This window comes from Tyto alba, unplaced genomic scaffold (genome assembly GCF_018691265.1).
Source record: "Tyto alba isolate M040663 unplaced genomic scaffold, T.alba_DEE_v4.0 Super-Scaffold_16, whole genome shotgun sequence".
NCBI classification, from domain to species: Eukaryota; Metazoa; Chordata; class Aves; order Strigiformes; family Tytonidae; genus Tyto; species Tyto alba.
The window spans coordinates 8,018,355-8,045,688 of NW_024881278.1; the positions used below are offsets into that span (position 1 = coordinate 8,018,355).

The 27,334-nt window shown below is 38.5% G+C and overlaps 2 protein-coding genes across 5 annotated transcripts in view; one reads left to right on the forward strand and one right to left on the reverse strand.

Moving 5' to 3' along the window:
* ASB3 (ankyrin repeat and SOCS box containing 3) overlaps positions 1-27,334 on the forward strand; it is a 32,075-nt gene that overhangs the window by 2,291 nt on the left and 2,450 nt on the right. For 3 of the 4 annotated variants that reach the window (XM_032989477.2, XM_032989479.2, XM_032989480.2), the window contains exons 2-9: positions 16,076-16,289; positions 16,680-16,838; positions 18,375-18,487; positions 19,074-19,209; positions 20,004-20,181; positions 21,237-21,434; positions 24,521-24,772; positions 27,021-27,154. In XM_032989477.2, coding sequence (XP_032845368.2) covers positions 16,094-16,289; positions 16,680-16,838; positions 18,375-18,487; positions 19,074-19,209; positions 20,004-20,181; positions 21,237-21,434; positions 24,521-24,772; positions 27,021-27,154 — 1,366 coding nt within the window. In that variant the 5' untranslated portion in view covers positions 16,076-16,093. The remainder of the gene's footprint in view (positions 1-16,075; positions 16,290-16,679; positions 16,839-18,374; positions 18,488-19,073; positions 19,210-20,003; positions 20,182-21,236; positions 21,435-24,520; positions 24,773-27,020; positions 27,155-27,334) is intronic. The other variant, XM_032989481.2, reaches the window with a different exon arrangement.
* CHAC2 (ChaC glutathione specific gamma-glutamylcyclotransferase 2) lies at positions 1,362-15,864 on the reverse strand. Its single transcript, XM_032989484.2, has 3 exons — positions 15,669-15,864; positions 7,476-7,511; positions 1,362-4,025 (listed from the first exon to the last, which is right to left on the reverse strand). The coding sequence occupies exons 1-3, from the start codon at positions 15,801-15,803 to the stop codon at positions 3,642-3,644; spliced, it is 555 nt and encodes a 184-aa protein (XP_032845375.2). The 5' UTR covers positions 15,804-15,864; the 3' UTR covers positions 1,362-3,641.

Genomic DNA, 27,334 nt, shown 5'->3' on the forward strand with positions numbered 1-27,334 from the left:
TTTTTTGTTTTGAAAAGGTTTGTGACCCTCCAAACTTTGATCATTAGTTTATGCATAAAGCTGTTAAACATAAGGGAATCGAGATTTATGTGTATAAAATACGAACTCTAAGGGTTGTCTCTGCATGTCTCTATAGATAGATACACATACACCTGAATGGTCCAGCAGTTTCCAAATTAGAACAGGTTAGGCCAGTCCCATCTGATCTTTGTTGTTTGCTCATCTGTGGGAAATAGGGAGCAGATAAATGGTTGAAGAAGGAAAGACAGAAATCATTACTGGGGATGCTACAAAGAATCTGGTAATTACAGCATGTTTTGATTTCCCTTGCCCATGAGTTTTCTTGCATTAAGAAATGCAAATCTGTTAATAGCAGTTTTATGATTAAGTCAGATGACATGTTAATTTTGTCAGTGGCTGCAAAATGGGTATGAAGTGTGCTTATTATCAAAAGCTGGACAAAAACATTAAGTAAAAGCATTGCATATTTCGGTTTTAGAATCATATATTCACAGAAGATGATTGCATATTTAATGACTTGCTATCAAATGTTTTAATTGATCATATTAAGGAATATCAGATATTACTTAAACTACTTTATAGTGTCTGCTTTTTTAATTCACATTGTATCACAATCAAGTTAAACTGTCTTATTGCAGTCTTTGTACAAACCTTGAATTTTTTTCCTGTAACTTAAATTAATATAGGGCTCTTATTTGGGAGATTCCAAAATAACAATGGCCTTAGAAATTTTACTGTGCAGTCACACCAGTGAAGACCATACTGTGTCCTTCATGCCTTCACGCATGGAAGGACAGAGGTCTGTGCTGACTGCTCAGTGATTTGAGTCTGTGGATCCCAGGGAGTAAAATCTGACAATGTGGATATGACTATTGTTTCCTCAAACACTGGAAAAACGTTTAGAGGTAGCTTTGTGTGTGCGTGAATGTATAGTAAAACCGTATCTAACATCTCTGTAATTGGTCACAAACTTAGATTTAGGTTTTACCAGAAGGAGAAAGAAAAAAATTAAGCATATATAGCATCTAAAAGATGTATGTTAATTTCTTCTGTGGTGAGTAACAGATCTGAAAGCACGCTGGGCTTCTGTTGGTGACTGAAGCTGTAGGAAGAGTCATGGCTCAAATCCCATACAGCAAGAACAAATGTGCATTTCCAGTGTTGTAACTGATTCCTAATGTTGACACAGTTTAAGACTGCATAACAGTAGCTAGATTTTGTATGTTGTTTTTCATCAGTAGATCTAACAGCATTTTATAACAAGGTGCAATGACGAGACACATTGATGTCTATCCTAATACGGATACTCTTTAAATAAACACAACATTTCTGCCAATTTCTTACTCCAACACCAGTAGCAAATGTGATACATTTTTATTGTACTGAAGTTGTATGCACAAACTGGAATGTATCATTACAGATATTGCAAGTTTCATGAATCTGGAAAATAAATGAACCAACAATGTCCTGAATATCATTAAAGATACAAAATGTAGAGCCATACATAATCACAATGCCCCAACACATTGCTTAAATAATTAAGGAGGGAATCATCACTGATGTCTCTGGATCATTAGTGAGTGTAAGCATCCCCTGCCCTGATTTAATGAACAAGGATAAGTCTTTGCGAAAATAATTTAAAAAAAATGCATAGAGTGGACAGGCCGTTGTACATGTTTTAACTTTACTACAACTTGCTTAAATCTGAAGGAAGCACGAGAAAGAAAGTGCTGATGTTGGCTGAGTTTTTTTGAGGTTACTATTCTTTTCAACACTTAAATATTCTCGAAATAAATCACACGTAACGTTTTTAGTAACAGTTAAATTACTCTTTAAGTCAAGGTGAACAAATGCATGTGTAATAGAGCATGTTCATTAACATTGATTTGGGTGTCCCTCTTTGGTGTGTGAAGTCACTCAGCTCCAGCTTTGGGCATCGTAATGACTGTCACTGCATGCAGACACCTGGCAGTTCTGATCAGACTCCTCTCCTACTCTGCAGCTGAATTACTTGGGGTTGCTTTTCCCCTCACTTATGTCAATCTTAAACCAGTGCAATGCAGCGGAGAATCAAGACCTTTGAAGGCTATTCCATCATTTGCAAATAACTCATGTCTGCTAATGGAAAAATGGGGCGCCTCAGTGCACATCATTATTTCACTAATAGGATTTGCTTCTGCAGTTTAGAGCAGTCCATCAAGTGATACCCCATCACAACCTGTTAAAATAGTGGCATTCAATGATTAATAGTAAACAGTAGCTTCTAAAAACTGTAATACACTTTTTTTTTTCCTCAGCAAATCAATGTGTGAGAGCTGCCAGAGGCACAATAAAATTATAATCTGATATGTAAAAAATACAGCTTTCTTGGTTAAATATTTTAAGTGGTCTAATTATCTCAAATTCAGGTTTGAATTTTAATATCCTGTTTTCAACTCATCTAGCTGCCTTTCTCAAATGTTTCCTATTAACATGCATTTATGTTCTTGTTGGCTTTTGTAGGTGGCCAAGTAAAATAATAGCTGCTTGTTATTTTGATAACCTTGATATTTTCAAGAAATTACAAATATAAAACAGGAGAATGCAAAGAAGAGAAAGGGACAACCTCTGTAGTAGAAGCATACGTTTTTTGCAATTACTGATGCAAAATGTAGGCTTCCAAGTTGCTACTAAACACTTATACGTTCTCTGGATGAGAAAATGCGACATTACATAGTGTTTGAAATAGGACCTTTCCTACATTAACATACAAAAATATACTTTGTTAAAAGTTAACAAAAATAACAATTTTTTGAGAAGCAAGACAAATCCTTGTTGGGACGGAAACTCCATTCTCCATTTGCTTATGTTTTGCATAAAGCCTACTAGCCTAAACTGGTGGCTTTCCAACCCTCTTTGTTTGGATGCTCATACAATACACGTAAAGTTACTGAAAAGAGGGTTCCTTTCTCAACTACCTTTTGCCTGTGAATCCCTGAAACAGTGGTTGAAAATTACTGGCTTAAAACCCATCCTCGGAGATGGGTGAATTTTTTAAGAGATGGGGTTACAACAGCATCTAAAGGCAACAAAGATGAGTTTCTGAACCTTCTTGCTGCATTGTGACTTTAAGTCATACTCTTAGTTAATTTTAACATTTTGGCTTCATTCTTTATATTAATCTTAAAAAATAACATGAGGCACTGATACATTATGGCTTGTTTGTGTCAAAGTACCCTGTGCTTTGGTTTTCAGGGTCTCGACATAATGAGCCAAGGGAAAGAATTCTTTCCTTGACAGTGAAATGGTTTATCCTCTGCATTTAAGGACAAACTAATATGTAAAGGGTAAATCTTCAAAGAGAAGCTTAAGTGGTTCTCTTAAGATTTTCCTAAAGATGTAGTCTTTGGATAAAAACCCAAATTCAAACCTAAACCACTTCCCCTGTTCCCCTTTCTATAGACTCCTGAAAGAATGATTTTTATAATACGTTTTAATGACCAACTACAATTTTGAATGCAATACTAAAATAAATAAGATCACATATTACAGAGAAACATGCCTCCATGTCATATACCCATTGTGCAATGAAACTATTCCTCTGGAGATGAAGCAAGATCATTAAAAGTAAGAAATAATTTTTATAGACAATTTAGGTTTTGATGCTTTTCCAAGAGTTCCTTTACTAGTTTCTCTAAGGAGAAGAGATGCTCATCTACATCTTCTGGTACAAGATTTCTGATAGAATTAGCAAGTTCAAACAGGTATTCTGTGTTTCTTCCACTAGGACCAACTGCATTAAAAATCTGGTCAGCGATTTCTTCTAGAGGTGCTGGACCAAGGTAGTTAGGGTTGTCACAAGTTCCAATGTATAACAACACATCAAAGGGCTTTACTGAGGAGTCTTTTGGGTAGAAACTGACAGTTGTAGTCCTGTAGCCGCCTTTCTCTCTGAAGTCCAGGTATGCCTTTACTTCACATTCTTGTCCAGCTGGCAATCTGTAAGCAACGCCCCAGACACACCCCTGTTGAAAGACATAAGAAAAGAAAATCCCAGCAGTGTTCATAAAGATACTCACGAATTAATGCATTTCTCTTGTATTTAGTCAAAACTCTCTTAAAAAAATTGTTCAATTTTCAGTCTTCTTATAGCCATTTCTTGCGCAGTTTGTAGGAGTCCCAAATTAAAAGGGTTGGTTTATCCGGGAAATCATCAGTTAAAATGGCAACTATGAAGACTGATCATCCACTTCCTTGCTAACACTGAGGCCTTACTTTCTTACACAGCAATTTCTTGTTGCAATTAAGTTTGAAGTAGTAAATAGCCTCAGCATGGGCTACTAAGGAGCTGGCAAAAAGGATACAAAGTATCTTCATGATCTCACAAAATTTGTATCTGTAAAATCAAATTTTACATAGTGCCAAACTCAAAAGTAATTTTGATCGGGTCCTTTCTATGTTTAGTTGCAGTTTCATTTCTAAGGACCTGCGTGTTACATCTACTTGGAGGGATGAGTGTAATAATGTTACTGCACTGAAACTGAATCAGAGAAGAAAAAGCTGAAATGAACCTTCATTTTGCATAAACAAACGTGGCATATCCAGCATCTCAGCAAATGCTGTCAGGATAAATTTCATTACCGTCTTTGAGAATCTGAATATTGCTTCATCCTCTTCACAGATAACATTTCTAAAAATTATTTAACTGTGGTGTCAGTTAGTTATACTCTCCTACCAAGTTTTATATAAACAAATCAGTGTGATCTGTGTAGGGATATATTTGCATGGGGTTTTTTGTTTTGTTTTGAAGTAGCACAGAAAAATTATGATGGTCTGTTATCCACTAAAGGCTACGAAGTACTTATTATGAGTGCTGCTTTAAAATAAATGGTAGTCTGTTTTGTCTACTGGCAACATCAAATGTGGATTCTTCCTGCAGTTAAATTGGTATATTTACCAGTGCTACAGTGACAGTGACAAAGCAATTGAGGGTTTTGCTTTTTGTGTTTTGTTTTGTTTTGTTTTGTTTTTTTCCCCTAGAACTGGATCTTAGTCATGATATCAGATGATGCTGCAGTGATGGTGTTAATTCATGACCCTTGAATTTTGCAGTCAGACCATAGGCTGGTCAAAGGCATTTTATTTAAAAAAAATCAGGAGTCATCTTCTATCGTGTCCTTTGTAGATAGTTACAGCATTTGATGTGCTGTGGCCAGGAAGAGCACTAATGAGTAGAAAAAGGGGTTCCTTGCTTTCCCTCAGCCATCCGGGATGCGGGTTCACTCCAGCTGTCTGCAGGAAGTGGGTGTTTTAAAAAGAGCCTCTTCTGTGCATGTTACTCTCTTGAGTTAAATCTGCCATTCAGACCTACTTTTGTGTGACAGGAAAATACATATAGGTGTGGTGGAGATGGGGTTTAACGCTGACAAGCACTGCTAGTTCACTGAATTAGTTTTCAGTATAGGGAATGCCTATTTCAGATGATGGAAAATTATAATCCAGAAATATTGATGAGGAGTGTGATATTCTTTTTTTTTTTTTCTTTTTTTTTCAGTGGTTTCCTCTTAACTGGTAAAGAAATTCAGATGGAGCAAGTAAAAATAACTGTCTGAATTAGATGTTTCCAAGCTGCACTCAGTGTGTCACTAGTGAAAAAGGACACACAGGGTAGCACAGAGCTGAGATCTGGCATTGTCAGTCAAAGTACTACTGCTGTTGTCACCCCAGTATTCCGTGTGTGTGTGCAGGGGAATAATTGCTGTAGTCTGCTAAGATACCTTCAAAATAGGGTTACCTTTTTAAACTTCAGAATGAGTAACTGAAATTAAAGCAAATGACTTGTCATGTCATTTGATGCTTAGGTGTAAAGGGTGATTATCTGGCCGCACCAGATTCTGGAGAAAAGGGAAAAAAAAAAACAACCAACCAAAACTGGTTTGCTAAGGGGAAAAAAGTTTCTATGGTAACAAGTAAGTTTGCTTAACAATACAAACTGAGTGACAACAAACATAACCATTCTTTGTCTATATAGGCATCTGTGTAACATAATGGTACCCAGCGGTACAGTAATGTGAAAAAAACCCTTACTAGAAAGGTACAGAAAATCACAATGAGAGACTGTGCATTGCATTTTGCTGGTTTTGCTAACTGCAGAAAACAGTTGAAGTTTTCGATTACTGCTAAACTTAGCTCTCTTTGTGGCTGCTATTTCAGGGAAATAGATCAGTAAGACAGCACTATCGTACCTGTATAGATAAGCAACTGCAAATAAAAACTAACTACTACCAAAATACCCATCCCCTGTGTCCTATGGCCTGGTGGTGCGTGGCCTTGCTCTCGCTCTGCCTCCCTGCCATCCTTCCTTCCCTCCCGCCTCCGGAGGCACTAGTCCCTGCAGGGATTCCCTCCCCGGGAGCGGGACCGGGGTGAAGCTGGAGCAGGACCGGACCATCACAGCCCTCCCCAGGGTAGAGCGTGCTGCTGGATGTGGGGGGCCTGGAGGATCAGGAGGGAGTGGGAAAGCAATCCCATCCTGGGTGTACCCTAAAACAGCCGCCCCTGGGCTCCCCCAGCCAGCTCTGTGCTTTTCTCCTGGCCGGTGAGCAGTCCAACCAAGAGCTCCCTAGGGGGTACAATCCCTAAAAATAATTGCAAGTAGCTGTAACATAGCTTCTTTACCCATTTCTAATTCTGTTTGATAGTAAAATGTAAGTCTAAGTGCTTTTAAAAGCAGAAAAATCTTGATTTTCCTACAGCCTACGTGACTGTAATCCTAGGCCTTGTTTCATCTCCTTCCCCAGCCCTGGCACTCCCTGTGCAAACACTGCCCTGGCACCAAGTGACACTTAGGGAAAAGGTCAACAGATAAGCAAGAATGGCAGACTCAGGCCAATGACTGTTTTCTCTAAACAGGAGCTGATTTCACAAAATTATGTAGAAACCAAAAGTTGTGGCATTTAATTCCTTAGGAATTTTATCTGTGTAGCAAAAACTAAAGCAAGGGTATCTCCTTCTTTTATCACTGCAATGTAATCTTGATTTGTTTCAGTTTTTACTTTGGGAGAGCAAGATTACAGTTCTGACACAACATCTGGGGTCTATCAGAGTATTGTCAGCACTATACATATGCTGAAAGTAAAATTCTGCATCTTATAACTGGACAGCTGAAGTGACTATTCCAGAAGATACTTTAAAATATACCTTTGGTAATAACAGACTCAAACTACCTCCCGCTTCTTATTTTAGATTGATTGATTTATTTGGAACAATCAAGAGTCATTGGTGTAACTTGATTTATTTGGAACAATCAAGAGTCATTGGTGTAACTCCAGGAGATTTTAAAAGAACTTTTAACTGCACTAAAGATAACTCTTACTTGCTTGGAGAGAAGCAAAAATTAATAGAGACTTACTACACAGGCTGGGAATGCAACAGGACATTCTGTACACTACAGAGACAGAACAGGAGTACTATACCTCAGGATCTTCAACCAGAGTCACAACTCTTCCAGGCTAAAATAAAATAAAATAAAATAAATAAATAAAAATTTTAAACCCAACAACAAACAACCCTCCCCCCAAAAAACAATAGCAAAAAAAAAAAACAGTTTAGTTAACGGCTTTCACCCTACATCATGAGCAAAACCAAAACAAAAGAAAAAAAAAAAACCAAAACAATGAAAAGTAATGAAGGGGTCAGAACTAATCCAGGACAATCTCAAAAAGGTCTGTTTCTTTGAGATCCAGTATAAATATTTTCTGAGAACAGCTTTTTATCTGTATTAGATAAACGGTGATAAACAAGATGTTAAATTCTGAGTGAAAAGTGTCTGCAACATAAGTTAAATTAAGGGCAGTCACAAATGGGGAGGTTTTGAATGTCCTTGCTTTGTATGTGTTGTTCAGGCTCAATTCTATTCCTCTTTAAAATGGTGACAATAATACATTAAGATAAAACTATCCTCAGCGCACTTTCCTCAGCCATGCTGCTTTTCCACAGTACTAGGCAATTTTTTTTATCTCCAGACTGACAGTGAGGTGAACCTTCTCACTTGTATTCAAAAAGTTTATATGCCAGCTTGGAAAATAATGAAATCTACTTTGTGTTAGAACTAAGCAAGATATTACCACTTCTGGTTTGGTTTGCACTAACTGGATTTTAGAAAATATTAATTACACACTATGACACACAGCAACTTCTAGATTTAAAAGCTCCTAGCTAATTAGATGCTTTTGAACAAAGAAATCTGCCAGTAATTTTTAGTAAGCACCATGTTAGCACCGTGTTATTCAAAGCTGAAAAAATAAGTTTATTTTGAAAAATACTATTTTCCCCTTCTTTCCCCCTCCTCCCAGCTCATTCTCCCTTACTGGCAGAGGGAGGAAACCTTGATAATGGCTGTTTTATGCAATGAGTGAGTTCTTGCAGGAGGAGTAGGAAGTCAGTTTGTAAATACTGAAAATTCTTGAAATTTGTTGTATAACCTGGAGAAAAAAAATTTAAAAACACAAAACCCTATGGAGAACTACATCTGCAGTTGAAAATAGCTAATTTTGGCATCAATTTAGTGTACAAGTGTCTTTGGTTAGAGATAAGGGAAAGCAGAGGTACTAGCATTCATTCAATTCTAGCGTAGGATAGAAATTCATTCTCTTAGGGGCTGCAAAGATAATCTGAACTTCATGTACTTGGATGCGTGCCCTTCATTTAGTCTTAGCTAGCTTTCAGCTTGGGACTACTACATCTCAGTCTTTTTTTATGACTCATCACTAATAGTTTCATTGACATGTCTGTGCTTTTGTGTTTGGTAAGTCTGTACTCGTGCTTATCTCTCTCACACAGTACCAGTGTAGGGTTTTCTCCTACACCGAGCCACTGGCAAGCCACATGTTTGTTGGTAACAAGCCAAATACGAAATCCAGTTTTTGTGAAGCACTTCATAGATACCATCAACTGTAGATATGATTTATTCAGTGTCAAATCTTCTATAATCTTAAAGGCTGTTTATTCATAAGTTCTGAGGTACTGCGTTTTTTTCATTTTTTATGACAGATCTCTCCCAGCATCAGCCATCTATTCCTGATCTGATTGATAAAATAAGGCAACAAAACTAAACAAATGCTAACTGATTATAATGTGAGTACTTCACAGAAACAGGTCTGTTACCATGATTAATCAAGGTAACTTAGATGTTCCTTTTGGGAAAAGATGACATAAGAAATACATCTGTTCATCTAGTCTCCTTAAACTCTGTCTCAGTGAATTAACGGGGCTGTTTTGCTGGCATTCAGTTTATAATCTCAAAGGCAGCAAATCAACACACTCTGCTAGTAATAGTACTGAAGGGTTCACCTTGACTTAGGCTAAATCTGTCTTTGACTGCTTACCTACAGAGTGTACCTATTCTGGACAATCATAGTGAACTCAGGCAAGGTCTCCTCCCCTTAATAGAGGGGAAACTTCTGATGATCAAATGTTTTCCTTAATATTTTAGGTTTAACAAACTGGGAATACACACAGTGAAAACTGCTGCACTAAAAGAAAGACCAGTGGTCAATCAGTTAAGTACACTGTCTTTGTTTAACTCTCTCCCGAAGCACCTGGTGCTACTAAAGATACACACAGGCACCTATATAAGAAGCTCCTGGTGTGTGTATATACGTGTGGGTGGGTATACACACAAATAGAAATGCTCCTTTCCATTACATACTTTCTTACCTCTGACAGAGCATGAAAACCTTTGCTTGGGTCTTTCTGTCTTAGTTACCAATACATCGCTTTTCTACCGATTTGTCCAGATAGTTTTAGTCCTTTTATGTAGTCTCTGCCAAATCTCGTTGCAGTGAGTTCCAGAATTTCAATGCATAATTAATTGGTTTTGTTTGATTTTTTTTTTTGAGCCTTGCTTTCTGATAATTTTTAGTATTCCTTGTTTGTTTCTCTTTACACAGAAGCAATTCCACACCTCCCTTTGATCAGGATGACTGCCCCTCTCCAGACACTTTGTATTTCCATGGTCCAGCTCTGCCATAATCATTGTGAGATGGAGTGTCTGCTATTCCACAAAATAGTCACAATATTGGTGTACTACTGGGTCATGTGCCAGTCACCTCCCCAACCAATTATTAATTTCCTAACCATTCAACTTCTATTTTTAGTCTCCTAAAGACAGCTTTTCTCATAAAACTATCCATAATAATTGTAAGTTAGACTCTGAGGTATGACAGGTAATACAGAACCTTTTGTTGTTACACATAGTAACAGTTACTCCCACAATGTCATGAACAGTAAATTTTGTCTTTCTTTTTGTTGTTCTGCCCTTGTGACGTAACTGCCATGCAGTTAGGCCAGCAGCGATACTTTTACATATGTTAATGTGAGACTGGAATAGCTCTACCATTTTTCTTTATATGTATTACGAAAGTGTGTGTGTGTGTGTGTGTGTGTATGTATACATAAATATGCGTATACATACATACAGGACTTAGTTTTCCATATGGCTATCAGTTTTTTTCCATCATCATTAATACATCCTTGACTTGTGTACTCAGTACTGGTCACTAAGATTTTGTAAATTATAGATTAAAGAGACATTTTGTGGTGGAAACAACTTTCTCTTCATTACCAGGAATGCCTGTATCTGAAGCCTAAATACCAAATGAAAGGAAAATACCGAAAAGTAATTAATCTTCAGATTGGTTGTGTGATGAAAGAACGATCTGTTTGTCTAGGGAAAGACAGGATATTTATTGTATTGGTTTGCAGAGTCCTCGCCTTGCATGGAGCTACCTACAACCAACACCGTTAAGGAACCATGAGTATTACCTCTGCTAGCTAAGTAAAGAAAATAACACATCTATAAATGGCTGGCTATGTAATATAAACCAAAACCATTTTTGTCATGCCTTGGGAGTACTGGCAAGGGCAAACTTCAATGATCTGCTAAATCAGATGTCTTTGAGGGATTTGTATCAGTTCTGTGCAGCCTACTGCCAAGAAGGCCGACAAACACAACCTTGCATTGGATCATGCTGGAGCAGCAGCGTGTTCTGCAGCTGCATGGGAATTTTCTAAGGCATCTGTAGTGCTAAGGGCCATCAACTCTCTGAATCAGATGGGAAGCCATTGCACAGAATTAAATACACGTTGTTTCAGCTCTTAGCGTTGTATTTCACTTCAAGCCCTCAACTGTACTGCACACTGGAGCTCCCAAATGTACTCTGGTCTTAAGGTGCACATGACAGAACATTGTTCTAGGTTTTACCATCCTGGGTTCAGTAAAAAGAGGAAAATAGCATTAGCATGGTACAGTCTGCACCAGAGTTTGTGATGTTCTGGCCTGGGGGCTTTGTCTGTCTGTGTGGAGATGAAAGTTCCTCAGCACAGTCCTGAGGTCTAGCTGATCTGTGCTATGAAACAGTGGGGTAAACTGAAACAAGACCTTCCATGGTTAGATTGTTTTCAGTGGTAGCATAAACTGCTCAGCTACTGAAATTACTAAATATTTACTGATAATCAATTTTTGCATCTGGATATGGAAGTAAGATGGAATAAAAGGAAACATGACCTTAGAAATCATTTTAGCTTGATTACCTCTTAAATTTTTTCATAAAGGGAGATGTAAGTTTGCTAATAAGTAGGACTGTAATAAATGGTTTCCTTAAATGCACAAGTTTATCTGAACAAAGCACAGTCTTTTCCACTTCCTTTCCCCGTGGCTCATTCTGGCATAACAAGAGCCTGTCTATCCATCCTCTCCCCTACAGCCCCCTTGCTGGCAGCCACCCGACGAGAAGAAACCGTCAGGGTCAAGCAGGGAATCACAGAGGTGGGAAGGCACCTCTGGAGATCCTCTGGTCCAACCTCCTTTTCCATTTCACTTTTAATGAACTAAAAGCCTTTCATTATCTTAAAATTATTTAATCGTAAGCCAACCCAGTAATTCTATGCATGCAGAAACTCCGTTTTCTGTTTGGACACTGTTTGGACAGTGGCAGCAGGCAGCTGGAGTTAAATTAATCATGTCATTGAGTTTCCCTGGGTTTTTTCCTAAGCACATTGAGGGGGTAGGAACAAAGAGAGTCTCTGGCAGAGCCGGAACCGAGATTCTCCTGAACGTCAGGCCTGTCGGTGTGCCGTGCAGTTGAGGGAGTGCCAGCACCGGATCGAGGAGAGCGGCTAAAGCAAGCGGTCTGAAGCTGGGAGGGAGGAGGGTTGTAAGGAGAGGAAGCCAAACTTCACTGTTTGGGAACAGCAAGTTATTAGTTTGGTTCAAACCATACTGTGATGATAATGGCTTCAGCCATTGAATGCGTTTACATATCTGTGCTGTTCCGTTCAAAACCATACCTCCAGACTTGAGCATTTGAGAAGGTTTATGTGAATCATGCAGGTTTGCATTTCTGATGCCATATTTTTGGAAGCTTGCACTAAAAAATTTGAATTTTCCAATTATGAAAACATTTTTGTTATTTATTCAGGTCTTTCTAAGCCAATAGCATTTTTTTTTCAGGGAACACTGTTACTGCCTGGTAAAATTCAGGCTGCTTCAACGTACTATTCAGAATAATCCTCTGAAAAGCTTATTTTTAAATAAAGCTAATATATAAGTTGCCATGTATTTTTCAATAAATGTTTATTCTTTTTTTTTTCTTCTTAATCTAACAAAACTTTTTTCAATTGAACATCCTGAAAATACGGCCCCGTGATTAAACGTGACTTTATAACTAGTTAACCATCTTATTGCAGTATGAGTTGAGCAGTTCAAAGTACGATTACAAGGTCAACCCAGTTTTGTACTAAAAGCTTGCAGCCATTGTACATAAAAGTGCTCTCTATGTTTTTGTTGCGCTGACCATGGAATGTTGGAGCAACGCGTGTTTTCAGGAGAGGGTTTTTTTTTAACTTGTTGGCTACTATTTTATTGCTGTTCTTTAAAATGTGTTAGTACTGAAGGACCAGTTTCACTTATAGCTCACCCACAAGAAATGTAATTCATCTCTCATGGCAAGGATTGTAAAAATTTTATAGCAGAGCATGTTTGGCCTGGAGAAATGGGAGGACCCAGCAGTGTGTTTTATCTATGTACGCTGAGGGAGTCACTTTGCCTTGCAAGTAGAAGTAACAACTCATGGTCTGCAGGAATATAGAAAGACATTAACTTGTTGATGCTGAGAAAAAGTGTATTTTGTTAACACTAAGAGTTTTATATAAAACGTAAAATCAAATGCATTAACCAGCTCACACAACTAACAAGCAGTGCCCTTAGTCTGTACAAACAAGCGTTTAAATAGAGATAGAACAAAGCATGGGCTTGTGTGTGTGTGTATGGGTGGGGGGGGGGGGGGGTCGGTTTTGTTGTTCTAAGGCTCTGTATGCCTGCAGATGATGTTCTGGGTATGATCCTGACTGGGGCAGAAATACAAACATCTAATCTTCTTGGAACCAGGTATATGTTAGTGGGTAGTAACCTGGTGTGGCCGTTTTGCAGGATTTTCAGTATCTGCACAAAGACAGTCACTCTGAGTATTTCCCCGAATTTCAGCTATCCCAGCAAGAGATAATGCAGTGTGGTCACCGAGGATATGTGCAATAAGGAAAAACTGGTCTGTGTGGGTTTTATTCGTTTCTGAAGCTCCAAGAGTAAGACTTTCTCTGTTGACTGATTAGGTTTTTAATTTTTTTTTTTAAGTCTGGTTTCTTAAGTAGGAGAGGCTAATGGGATCACACTCTTTTATGCCCCACCCTCACTATTTTTGTCCGGCTTTTCAAGTCATCTAAATTCAAGAGAAGAATAGCAATTTCCCAATGCTCATACAAACATAATCTTTGAAAAGGGATGACTGTCAGCTGAGAAATCCGTGTTCCCACTGAGAAAGCGAAAGACAGCTGTCCAGTCAGCAGACCTAACTGAGCTAGCCGCAGGGCATGCTGCATCTTCCAGCCAGGTGAGGCGGTGGCTGAGAGCGGGGCAGGTTTGGAGACAGGAATTGTGTGTGTGACAGCATGTAAGCCGGGTGACAAAGCAAGGCTTTTCACTCGATCTTAGAAGCAATGTGGCAAAGCATTTTGGGGCTTGAGTTCAGAACTGGGACAGCTGCATGTGCACAGCACTGCTCCAACTGAAAAACATGCCTGCCGAGCCCGCGTCTGCTTGCACATCATTTGTTTCTTTGCAGGAACCTTTTTTTTTTTTAATAAAATACTAGACGCCCAACTCGTGCTAGTACCTGAAGCATGGCGATTTGTCTTGCAGAAAAGTAAATGCAAGGGGGAGTTGGATTATCTTTAAGTACTGTGCATGTTAATTTATGGTGTTAGAGGTTCTAACTAGTGCTATTTAGAACTAGATGAAAATTTCTACATGTAGCATGCTTTTATTTTTAAAAAGAATCCTTATACCTTTTCAGGAGGAGCTCTTTTAAAGTCGTATTCCAGTTTTAGAGTGGAGCTACCAGGGTACAGGTTAGATGACTGCTTTAGGGAGCATCAGGATAACATACTTCCGTGATACAAAACCAGCATTCAAAGTAGGTAAATTATTAGAGAGCTGTATGTAAGCATCAGTTTCTATACGTTTATGATCAGTTTGCATTTCTGATGACGGAATCGTGAGCAGCATCTGCAGCCGTGAAAAACAGTCCTGCCACAGGAAAGTCATTCATCTAACTTGCTGGGCGCTTCTGTAACCTATTGTTTCTTTAACATTTGTTGAGCTATTTAGAATTATATAGGGGTGATAGCCCTTCTGTGGGGAGGGTGGTACCAGCTTTCAGAGCAGAGTAAGACTCTTATTCTCACTCTTGTGACTTAAAAATAGGTATGTTCACAGGCGGTTGAGAATGCTCGTTTCTGGAATTTTAGTTTAATTTTCTTAGTGGCTTTTTCTTATTTTTTCCTACCTTCTTTGCCGAACAGTAAATATTTCCTCCTTTGAGTTGTCATGTGAAAGTAAATAAAGCTGAAAAACAGTGAGGTGGTTACTGAGATCAATGCTCCTGGCCTTTACTGATTAACTAGCCTTTCTCTTCAAAGCCTGACACCCATGCTAAGGTATTTTCCCTTAATTATTTAGATTTATGTCTATAATAACTAAATTGGTTATTTTTGAGCTATTAAAACGGACTGATGGTTATTTTTGTTACCATTCTTCTCAGTTCATTACATTTTGGTTTTTGTTTTTGTTTTTTTTTTTTTTTGACAACACCGAAGAGAACGAATTCTTCAACTTCAGGAAACAATTCTTGCCACAATTAAATAAATTACTAGTCAAAGTGGAAATACTTAACCTCGGCACTGTGCAAAAGACTGGAGTAAACAGCATCAGAAAGCGTCAGCTGCCCTCAGGACATACTTTTAAGTTTAAAAGGGGCCCAGAAGCAGCAGTGGCGGGGCTGCAGGAGCGCGGCCAGGGGGAACAGCCCCCGGGCCGGCTGCGAGCCACGGGGCAGGGCCCCCGCCGGCATTTTCCGCCGAGCCCCACGCGGGGGAGCGCCCCGCGGGGTCCGGGGGGAAGGCCGGGCTGGCTTCGGCCACGGGGCGGGGGGCTCGGCGCACTCCCCGCCGCGGAGCCGTGAGGGCAGGAGGGGGGAGGCCGAGGCCCGCCCGCCCCGCCGCCGCGGTGAGGGGCCGCCGCTGCCCGGCCCGCCCGGCGGCCGCCCCCGCCTCACCTTGCCCGGCACGCCGCGGTGGTCGGTGCTGCCCTGCCAGAAGCGGCGGCTGTAGCCCAGGATGCGCCCCACCATCTTCTCCTCGTAAGGGAAATCCACCTTCCAAATGAGGGAGCCGTAGCCGAACACCCACATGGCCGCCCGCCTGCCCGACTGCCGGGCGGGCCTGCGCACTGCCGGCGGGCGGGAGAAGCGGCTTCCCGCTCGGCAGCCGGCGCGGGGGGCGGCGGGCCCTGCCCCTCAGGTGGCGACCCCCCCCCCCCCAAAACCCCACAAACAAGCACAACTCGCCCCACAACCCACCAAAAAGCTCTGCGAAACAAACAAAAATCCACCCCTCGTATACATACTTTGTACTGACAGGCATCTTTTCTCCTTCCCTTTCTTCCCCCGCCTTCCTCCTGCAGAGTTTGCCACACGCAAGGATGGATTTCACTGAAGCCTATTCCGATCGGTGTTCCGCCGTGGGGCTTGCAGCCAGGGAGGGAAATGTTAAAATGCTGAGGAAACTGATTAAGCAGGGATACAGCATCGATGTTCCAGATAACAGGGGGTGGGTGCCAATCCACGAAGCGGCAGCTCACAATTCAGGTGACTGTCTGAGGCTGCTAGTTCGTGCAGGTAAGGAAATTTGATGTGAAAGTAGTGTGATTTTTGCCGCTAAATTACCCTGTCATATAAAATATAAATTAAATAGATTTCTCTTACCCTGCTCGTACTTGTTTTGGAAATTTCTGTGTGGTTTCATGGATACTGACTAGCTGTGGTAAAGAGAAATAGGCATGTGGTAGCCTGTGAATGACATTTGATTCTACTCTACCTTCTCTGTCCAAGGCGGGTGGGTATCTGCATAGGGCCAGCAATAACTGACACTGAACAGCAGGTCTGTGGATATGTTGTAGGCCACCCATCTCAAAGAACTCAATTATTTTAAGAAAATAACTGTGTTTTGTAATTCATTGCTAAATATACTTTTTTCCCCCCCCTCCCCTCCATTATTCTCATTTGTAGCTCCATCTGATGGCTACATAAACTCAAAGACGTTTGAAGGGATGTGCGCGCTGCACCTTTCGGCACGCCATGGGTCTTTGGAAAGTGTTCGTATTCTTCTGGAAGCTGGGGCTGACCCCAATGAAGTTACCACCGAAGCAACCACCCCACTGTTCCTAGGTGACACGAGCTTTCTTGAAATCTCAGAACAGCCATTGAGTATGGAGAAGATTCTTCTCCAAATTTAAACTCATCAAAGTTCATTCACAGCCTACCATGTTTCATATTTTTGTAGTCTAAATACTAGGCTTTAGACTCGGAGATGGAGTAAGTCTAGAAATTACCTTTTTTTTTTTTTTTCATGGATAAATCTGCTTCAGACTGTGTTTTAAAACAAAATTGTAAAACCAAATTGGTTTTCTGTATCACTTTTTCTATCACAGTCTGTGCCTCCTAGAATTGCCTCCTATTACTGTATTGAGGGTGTTTCAATTTTTTTTTTTTTTTTTTAATTCCTCCCTGCTTCTTGTGTGAAAAGACCTCTTACTCTTTTTGCAATTTCTAGTTTAGCAATTAAGGTCCATTATTTTAGTATTTTTTTCTATAGCTTATGTTTGACATCATTAAATACTTAAAACTTCTGCCATAGTGAATCCTCGGAGTCTAAATCATCTGATGAAATATACTTACTGTTTTACTTACCTCCTTACCCAGGCAAACATCATGGCTGCCACGTTACCTTTGTTTACAAGTCTATTCTCATTTTATTTTTGAGCAACTAAATAGCTTATTTGCTTAAAACAGTTGGTAACAGGTACCACTTTTGGGGAAATCATTATTAAAAGCACACTGGATAATGATAATTAACAACATTTAAATGTTTAAATTCAGTAGATTAAACGAGGCCAAGAAATGGTCCTGGGGTTTTGTATCCAAGAGATTTTTGACAAGGAAGAAGTTTATGGTCAGGTTAGTCCAGACTATATAATGGGGCTATGGCACAGCTCTGTGTTGGACATTGAGTACTACAAGCCAAAGGCACTCCTTTGGTGAGCTCATTTACTAGTACTCCAGAATAATTATTCGATCAGTAGCAACTATTCATGGTCATTTCTCACTATATCAAGCTTTGACGTCTACACAGGAAATGTGCCCTAGTAGAATTGTTGGTGGCAAAAACTTGAGGATGGACCAGGATGCTAAAATAGACTTTGTCAGTGAGTTAATTAGCATAAGTTAAATGTGTACATTATAGATTAATTTTATAGAAGCTTTTAAAACAGTTTTAAACTTTTTTTTTTTTTTTTTTTGAAAAGTGTAAATTGGGGGGGATTTTGTTATAAGATAGTCACTGGGCTTCACAAGTTTGGGAGGCCGTTGCAGCTGCCATGCAGTTAGGTGCCTGCTGCAGAATTGTCTCCGTGTTCCACAGGAAAGAGGGAGGAGATAAATTTTCTTTTGTTATCTGTGTTAGCACAATATAGGTGGAATTTTAACAAGTCTAACTAAAAACTCTGTGGATAAATTGCCGTTCTCCAACACTCTTGGGGGTGTAAACATAAAAGGCAAGTAAGCATATATAAGGCAAGTTGAAAAGTTACAATTATTGTGTCAGGAAGTTAGTGGTGAGATCATTTGAGTTTTTCAATGAGTTCGTTAAGTCCATTTAATAAGTTTTTTTTTTTTCCCCTTCTTTTTTTACTGTTCTATTCTAAGCTGTTGAAAATGGACATGTAGGCATTGTAAAGTTTCTGCTCCAACACGGAGCAAATGTTCAAGGACCTCATTCTTGGTCTGGATGGAATTCTTTGCACCAAGCTTCTTTTCAGGTAACCTGTAAGTGTATCATATAATTTTAATGCAACTGGTGTATTCTAAGTGATATTTTATCTATTTCTTTGCATTTTTATCTGGTGTTTTTTCCTAACCTGCCCTAGCAGTCATAAGGCTGTCCAAATGCTGAAGGGCTTGCAATTCACTGAAGAGTGTATCTGAAAATACACGAGATGTTGATGTTGGCAAGCAATAATTATTTAAGTATTATAAGTATTGCATGTACTCACAAGCTCACGTGTTGTATTTGGGAAGTGAATCTCTTACAGGATTTTTTGAGAAAGAGTTCTGTTTAGTATCTCATCATCAGTGAGATATACAACCTATTTCCAGAGTAGAAATGTGTTAGCTTAATGTCCTAATAAACTAATTTAATTTCCATTTGTATGTATCATGAAATGAGCAAATGTAAAAAACTAATTTAAACTTGTCTGATTCTTTCTGTCCTTAATTTTTCGATACATCTTTAGAATATTCAATATATTGCATTTTTTCTTGTTTCTGTTTGGAATATGTGGGAAAAAATAGATGATGTCAATTCCCCACTTTTTTGTTGTTTAAAAATAAAAATATTTATTTCAGGGATGCACTGAGATACTGAAAATACTCCTGGAGAAGGGGGCAAGCAAGGAATGTAAGGATGACTTTGGAATTACACCTTTGTTTGTTGCTGCTCAGTATGGAAAGCTGGAGAGTTTAAGACTGCTTTTATCCCACGGTAATAGTGATCATTTGTTTAGCTTCATTGTTTTTAAACTTGCATCAGCCTGTCACCAGATACCATTTTAGTTCTACTTTTGCACTTCGTAACTTCAAATTTCAATGCTTTTAATGTAATTTTAGTTGCAGATGGGTACTGCAAAACTACCTTAATTGTTTAAATCTTGTTTCAGTAATTTCATATAGTTTTCAGTGAGTGATTGTAGGAAATAATCAAAACTATGAAAAGATTAAGGCTCGTCAGGGTCTTCTAGAAGCCCTCAACAGCTCTACATTAGTGGTCAGATTTTGATGACATTCCTCTTGTAATAGGATATTGTTCAGGGTAAGTGGGGATATCTTTCTGTGGTCATAAAGTGACAGCAACGCTTTCATCCACATAATCAACAAGTTTTATATGTCTAAGAGCATGTGTCCTTGCAACCAAAATTAATTGCCGTAACTATTAAGCATGAGGGTGCCATAGCCTGACCAGAGAAATCGTAGTAACTGATCAACCAAACAGAGGGAGAATATTAAAAAATAACTGCAATCAAAAGATTGCCTAGCCCATTGCCGTTCCTCCAACGTGTTTATCTTGTGTTGCGCTGATCTTTGGCAGATTTAATGTTGAAGAACTGACTGCTTAAAAAGTTAGCAACAAGCCAGTTAATCTTTCCGTATTGCAGTGGAAAACCTGTTGTGTTGTAAAATCACTCTGAAAACCAATTACTGAGTAACATTATTTTGATGTTTATTTTGTCCTGTAGTGGTGTTGTAAAGTATTGGCTTTTTTTTTTTTTTGTTTGTCAGGTGCAGACATAAACTGTCAAGCCAAGGACAGAGCCACTCCCCTGCTGATTGCTGCGCAGGAGGGCCACACCGAATGCGTGGAACTGCTGTTATCAAAAGGGGCAGAGGCAAATCTCTACTGCAACCAGGATAACTGGCAGTTACCTATTCATGCAGCAGCTGAAATGGGCCATAAAAAGTAGGTGATTAAAAAGACATAAGATTCTGGTAATAAAAACCTAATCAACAAAGTGGAAGTTCAGCTCTACAAGGAACTAAAATGAGTTCTCAAGCTGATGTGTAATTTAGGATTTCCAATTTGTTCCATATTTTAAAAGTCTGTAAGTAGTCCCAGTAAAGTGAACAACCATTTTGAATTCAGCATCTAACGTGGGTCTGATCCATATCCTAAATGAGTTTAAAGGGTTTTCTGCAGTGCTGAATCGGATACCAGTTCACTTAGTAGCCATATCACTTTTACATTTTAAAATATAAGTAGCAGTAGCATATTCTTGATCTTAACCCCAAGCAAAAGGAGGTCATCAGCTGAGTTGTCATTAAGTTTGTGCATCACATTGATGCCTCTCCTCAAACTGATGAGGAGGGCAGACGGTAGTAGGTACTGAGAAAGCTGGGTTTTGTTCTTTTTCTCAGAAAGGGAAGATGGGTTAGCGAAGTTGTCAGTACTGGAAGTGCCTTTAAATCAAATGCTGCCTTCGTAGCTTTCACAACAATATATAACTGGTGACCTCTGAGCAGCACCAGTAAGTTCCTCTAGCAAAGGAATCGGTGTTTGTCACTAATCCTTGTTAGTTGGAAAGGATGTGAACCAGAGGTGTGAGCTTGGAAACAGAATGATTTTTCTGTTTCAGTATCTCTGTGTTGTTGAACAGAAGTAAATACTCATTTTATTTGCAACTCACATTTTCAGTTTGCTTTCAGACTTCATAGAAATACGTATTTAATGTGCAGTGGTACTCTATTGCTGTAAAAAGGATTGTTGCATAATAGGAAATATCTGTCTCTGGTTCAGATTAAAATATTTAGTGCCAGCGTAAACCCATGCGTAAAGCACAAGGTTTGTTATGGGTCTATGTACAAAATGATAAAGGTTGTTCTTCTGTGTGAACTCGGTAATGAAAAAGCAGGTAGGATTTTCTTCTTGTGTTGTAATGACCATATGAAAAATGACCATACATTTAAAATTTTATTGTATAAGATCACAAAATAAACAGTGTTTTTAAATATTGGCAGGATACTAAAGTTGCTAATACCAATTACTGATCGGATTTGTGACAAAGGCAAAGACAAAGTGAGCCCTGTGTATTCAGCAGTATATGGTGGTAATAGAGAATGTTTGGAAATGTTGCTTAAAGAAGGCTACAGTCCAGATGCTCAAGAGTGCCTTAACTTCAACTGCAGATCACCCATGTGTATGGTCTTCCAAAAAGAGTAAGCAAACTTCTTTATTATGAGTAGTTTCAAAATATATGTTGGTCTTTACTTAACTTTTTTGAAAGGTGCAGTTTTTCTGCCCCCCCTTCCTCAATTCTTGAGGTGACAGAGTTAAACTGCAAGTATCTGATTGGTGTGTGAGCTTTGGATTGCATGCAGGAGCTGAAGAACCTCGCTGAAATCTCCAAGGGGAAGCTCAGCTTTTTGAAGAAGAGTTTTGTAGAACATAATTGCTGTTTTCGTGCTTTCAGAAGGCCTTATCACATCTCTGTCTTCTGGGAATGTGACTCAATGCTGTAATTGGATCAAAAGGACTCCTAAGTAGCCAGATTCTTTTCAGTAAGGATGAGTTATTGCAAAAGAGTATTTTCCTTTTCTGTATGCCAGTCTCGTGTATAAGACAAGCAGAATTAACCAGCTCAATGCTATGGCTGTAAGGAAGACTGGGAGACTGAATAATACATTATTTTAGATCATGAACTGTTTCCTTTTATGCCTGGTGAGTGATGTGCACCCCTGGTATTCAGTGGGGAATAACCCAATACTTCATAATGCAAAGGCTATAATTTTGGAGGAAAAATAATAAGGTATAAAAGCCTTGCTCCTAAGTATATATATATACGGTATGTCAGTGAGGTGCTCTTCATGTCCTTATTGCTGATTACTTTTTTCCTGTGGTACAGAATTTTCTTCTTCCTTTTTCTGTTGGAAATTAATTTTTGAACGAGTGGGCTATTACTGTAAAAGAGCTAGATGTTGCTGTCCCCAAGCTTGCCTTGTGCTCCTCCCAAACTAATTCAATATATAAAATAACATTCAGAGGATTGAATATTGGCACAGCTCAAGTCAAGACAGATAATCAAATCTCAGTCACTTCTTGTCAGCTCTGAGCTTTGTATAGAGCTGTGATGTCACTGTGGTTTACATTTTTAATTGAAGCTTGAGAGCAGTTACCTGATACTGCTTTATGCCTTAGAACCACAGAGAAATTTCATGTAGTAGAGAATACATATGAAAACATTTTTTTTTTCTTCAGCTGATTGCTGTCTATCATGTGATATTTTGCCAGAATTCTAGTTAGTTCACCCTTCATAGATGCTTCTTGGGAATATTAATGTGAAGTAATGTTATGTGGCTAGTGTGCTGCATTAAGGAAAATATCTTCAATAAAGGTTTTTAAATCTTCTTAAAACTGAGATTCTAACAATATTTCATGTACAGGGTCAAAATTTACTGCTTATGTGCTGCCATTAATGAGGTTTTGGTAATAGTGAATTTAGTTCACCCCATTAAGAAGCAATTTATCCAGCAGATGCGAAATCACAGATCTTGGGGCTGGCTTACATTCAGGAATCATGATTTCAGTTTCTCATTTTTGCCTCCTGTCTTCCAGATGGGACCTGGTCTGGTTTCTTTTATTTAAGGAAGAAAGATATCGTAATATGCAATATTTTACCAGTTCTTAGATTCCACAAGTTTGTCACCTGCAAACATTTTTAGCCAAATTGCTAACATTTAGAGGATGCGCCTTGGTGCCCTGAATCCTATAAACAATTGAGGCTTGTACAAAGATGTGTAGAGGCTATTTGAGAGATAATTTTTACCAGAAAGCTTGTTATAATTAAAAATGGTGGTCTTGAGGTGATGTACTTTTTTTTTTTTCCTTTCCCCTGGATAAAGCTGTTGAAAGAATTAACTTTGCTGGGATATTCTTTGCTGAGTATGTTTGAATTATGTGGGTTTGTGAAGTGTGTACTAGCTGCATGCTGTCAGTTAATAGGATTGCACATTCTTACAGTTGGTTTAGGAAAATTTTAAACAAACAAATATATGCCATCAATCTATAACACCATGATTGTAATAAATAAATTGCCAGTCATTCATAATGTTCCTGAAGTGAAAATACTACAGTAATATTCTGATTTAATTTATCCTACTTGATCTAAAAGGTGTTATTTTAAGGAGGGAAATCAAGGATAGAATTATTTTTTTTACTAGTGAAAGTACATCCCTGTGCCTGCTACAGCCTCTTGTGTCTCTGGTCAGGCTGCAGGTGATTTTTAGTTGCTTGAGGCAGGAACTGACGCAGATCCAAAATGGCAGTGTGAAATCACGCATCAAGGGACGAGGCAAAATGTGCTTTTCTGTATCTCCATATATGACAGATAAAGCGTCCAGTGAAGCAGTTCGTGGGGTTTGTTATTACCAATTTTCCTCACAACTACTAAAAAGCGTCTTTAAAAATCCTTGGATGTCATTTATCCCCTTCTGTCCTAGTCCTAGTATATAATAAATAATTTGGAAGGGATGCAGACCAGATAACTACTAAAATGTGCTGTAAATGCGGCAGGTAACATATATTATTCTGTGACATAATGTGCAATCTAATTGCTAACTAAAAAGCAACACATTAATTATCAGTCACAATCTCATTCATTATCATATTACCATATTACAATTGATAAGGAGAAAGTGATTTTTAGTAAAAACCATTTAAAATGTTTACAGTAGGTCAGTGGGCTGCACAGCATCCTCAAACACAGCTGGATGTAAATTAAATAAGTTTGAACATTGGGCTGGTCCCTGAGTTCTGGGATGCGGTGTTTTGATATTTTCATATACTTGTCCATCTGTTGCGTTTGGCATATTTTTAAGGTGAAACCTAAACAAGTGAGCACGGTGCTTTCCGCTTAGAGCAAGCACGTGGCAGATCAGCGGCGTGGTGAAACCTCTGGGTTATAGATACCAGTAATTGATGACTTTGTGTGGTTTCTGTGTGGGATCTTGCTTTTGAAGGGCTGGAAACTCGTTGGAACCATAGGTTTGTTGGGACAAAAAGAACGAATGAGTTAAATGTGGGAGACTGTAGGGTCTCCTGAATTATTTCTACTGTTTAAACTGATGCTTTCCAGAAAGAACTGCAGTCAGAATTGCATGCTGCGTTTTTTTATTTGTTTGGTTTTTTTGGTTTGGGGGGATTTTTGGTAGAAGAAATTTGCTTTCTTGGAGGTAAGAAGTGAAATGGTAGGAGCTTTCTGGGGAAAAACTAACAGGATGTCCTGTTCCTTGTGTGTTGTTCACAGGTTTTTTTATCTCATTGATATTTTACTGAAATATGGGATCACCTTACTTGGGATTAATTTGGGATATTGCCTGATCCATGAGAAGTTTACTTTGTTTCAACGCTTCTTGAAGCTAGGCTGTTCACTGCCTTCTGGGGACCAGTTATTGGAGTTCATCAGTTACACAATTAAAGTGCACAAGGAGTACAAGCAATGGCTGCCTTATTTGCTCTTGGCTGGTTTTAATCCCGTGAATTTACTGCGCAGATTCTGGTAGGAAGATAACATTATCTTGTTTACTTAAATATTGTATGCTAATCTGCAAAACTGTTGCCAATGTTATTTAGAGGCAACAATGTTGCCAATGTGTTTTCAGAGGATTGTACTTGATAATAGTTGCCATGATCAGGAATGGTGAGGCTTAGGGTAAATCGGAAATAAATCCTTCACGGGCAGTGACTGGATTCAGTAAAAGAAATTTCTTTTAGGAAGAAAGCCAGAATGGAGATTGGTTTATCACTACTCTGGAGAAAGGCATCATTTTGCAATTTTTATATTGAGCATCTCTTATTAGCCCTCAAATTTAGTAAAATTAGTTGCAAATTGCACGTGTATGTATAATAAGGTAATGGTAAGAAGAATTTAAAATACTGAGAAACAGGTCAGGAGGGATGGGAAACAAATGTAAAGTGAAGCTGGGCCAAAGTGAGGCAGGGAGGAAACGGGTGCAGTTGGAGATTGTGTTAAAGAAAACAATGACAAAAATTCCATCTGTATTTTTGTTTGTTTGGGGTTTTTTTTGTAGTTCTTCCACATACAAATAACTACTTGGTGATATTTTATATTTAATTAAGCATACAGAATTAAAATTCTGAAATATTCGTGTTTTCTTCTGTTTCTTGCTTGTTTGTGAAGATGACACGTAGACTTTATTACCAAATGTCTCAGCTGTTAACAACATAATGTGAGATGCATAAACTCATTACATGCATTACTTAAAATCCTACTCCTTCCATACAGTTAAGGTTTACTTAAATATTGATTTATATTTCGGTTACTGTTGAGATATCATGGTTAAGATATCATTGGTAGTTTTAAATGCATTTGTTTATGACTTAGTGAGATTCTGTTAATCATTAACATTCCTGCCTTTCTGAACAATAATGAGAGGAGCATATATAAAGCATGGTATATCTCTGCTTCTGTAGATCATATTTAGTCATAGAAGACTAAGTGATTGCTAAAGTAAACACACTACAAGATTGCAATTCAGTGACTGAACAAATCTTGCTGTCCACGTATATTATATGTGATGCTTTTTGATATTTTGTTACATAATCCACAAGTACTTTTATACCAGTTACTTCCTTTGTTTAAATTACCACTTTTAAAAATAACACTTATCACATCATAATCTACAAAACTAATGTTTTTGTAAGCTAACTTCAATATTAACTATTCTGTCCTGGAAGATGACAGGAGGATAGTAGACAGCAAATTACATTTATGTATATGGTTCATACACTGTCTCTGGCTCCTTGTGCAAAACAGCTGTACAGTCAATCGTAAACTGGTCAGTTTAGAGCACTGACAATTTTAATTTACAGTGGGAAAAGTAAAATCACCATTTTTTTTAAAGAAAGCCAGGCAGTCAGATGTCTCTCCTGTATGTTTTTTGGTGAATGTATAGAAGTTCAGTCAAATATGAAAAATTAAATAATAAAAACTAGAAAGTATATAAAATATTTTTGACGTTAGTATTTTGTAAAAAGGAATTTTAATAAAAAATTTAGTCTGGTATTTTTGTGTAAGTAGAGCATTTAGATTTCCATTCAGATGAAAATTCAGGACTGTATACATCTAGCCGAGAAGCTGTTCTGTGAAATCGCGTGGCTCTTCAGCATGTGCAGTACTGAAGCAGTCGGTTTACCTGCTGTTGCTTAAACCTCCTTAAGCACTTTATTCAATTAAACTATTGTTAAAAGTTCTTCACACATGCTAAAGATTTGAAATGTAAATCATACTGATTTCTGAATACATATAAATGCAGTCTCTGGTAGAAGGAGAGTTTGAAACACTTGCAAATTTTGAGGGATTTTGTTTTGTTTTAATAAATAAGTAGCTGAGTATACATGCTTTTTTTTCCCCAAAAGCGATGGTAATACTTATAATGTTCTAGTGTCTTGACCCCTTACTAAAATTTAGGTGGAAATGGAATAAGAAATTAGTGCAGAGGAGAATGCTGCCTATTACTAAGGCATTTAAGTTTCAGAGCAGTTATTTTTCTTTTGCAGTCTAACTTACTTTTAAAAAGAAATGGAGTAAGATAGAAATACATTAGTAAATGCTTGTACTGTCAAAATTACTTTGGATTTCTCTTTAATGGTTTTCTGTTTATGGGTTTAGGAAGTAGCTTGTTAAAGATTTGGTAGAAAATAGTGATGCTTTCTATGTGTCGCTTCCGTTATTATATTAATGCTATTGTGTAAAATGATGTTTTATGGGAGTTTTCATTATGCAGGATTTTCTCTGTGAGCGAAAATGTCCTTAATTTCATCCTGGAGTTCACAAACTGGAAGAGACTTCCTCCAGCTGTAGAGCAAGACCTTTCTGACTACAAAGAGAAGTTCACTTGGACTCCCAAGAGCCATTTCGGTAAGCAATACAGTTAGGGGAAAAAAATCTCTGTGTATGCCAGCTTCCAGGCTGCAGGTGGGAAACAGCTCTGTGTGCTAATGCACGATGGCAAAGGAGGTTTAATAGTCAGTAGACGTTGCTCATCCAGAGACTGGGGAGCAGAAAGAGCAGTAACCCTAAACAAACAAGCAAGCAAAA

What these genes read in the sequence shown, in the direction of transcription:
- CHAC2 (XM_032989484.2), bottom strand. Translation starts at nt 15,803, where the DNA reads ATGTGGGTGTTCGGCTACGGCTCCCTCATTTGGAAGGTGGATTTCCCT. An exon ending in ACCGCGGCGTGCCGGGCAAG is followed by an intron (nt 7,512 to 15,668) that starts GTGAGGCGGGGG and finishes ATTTTATTTTAG; the next exon opens with CCTGGAAGAGTTGTGACTCT. An exon ending in CTCTGGTTGAAGATCCTGAG is followed by an intron (nt 4,026 to 7,475) that starts GTATAGTACTCC and finishes GTCTTTCAACAG; the next exon opens with GGGTGTGTCTGGGGCGTTGC.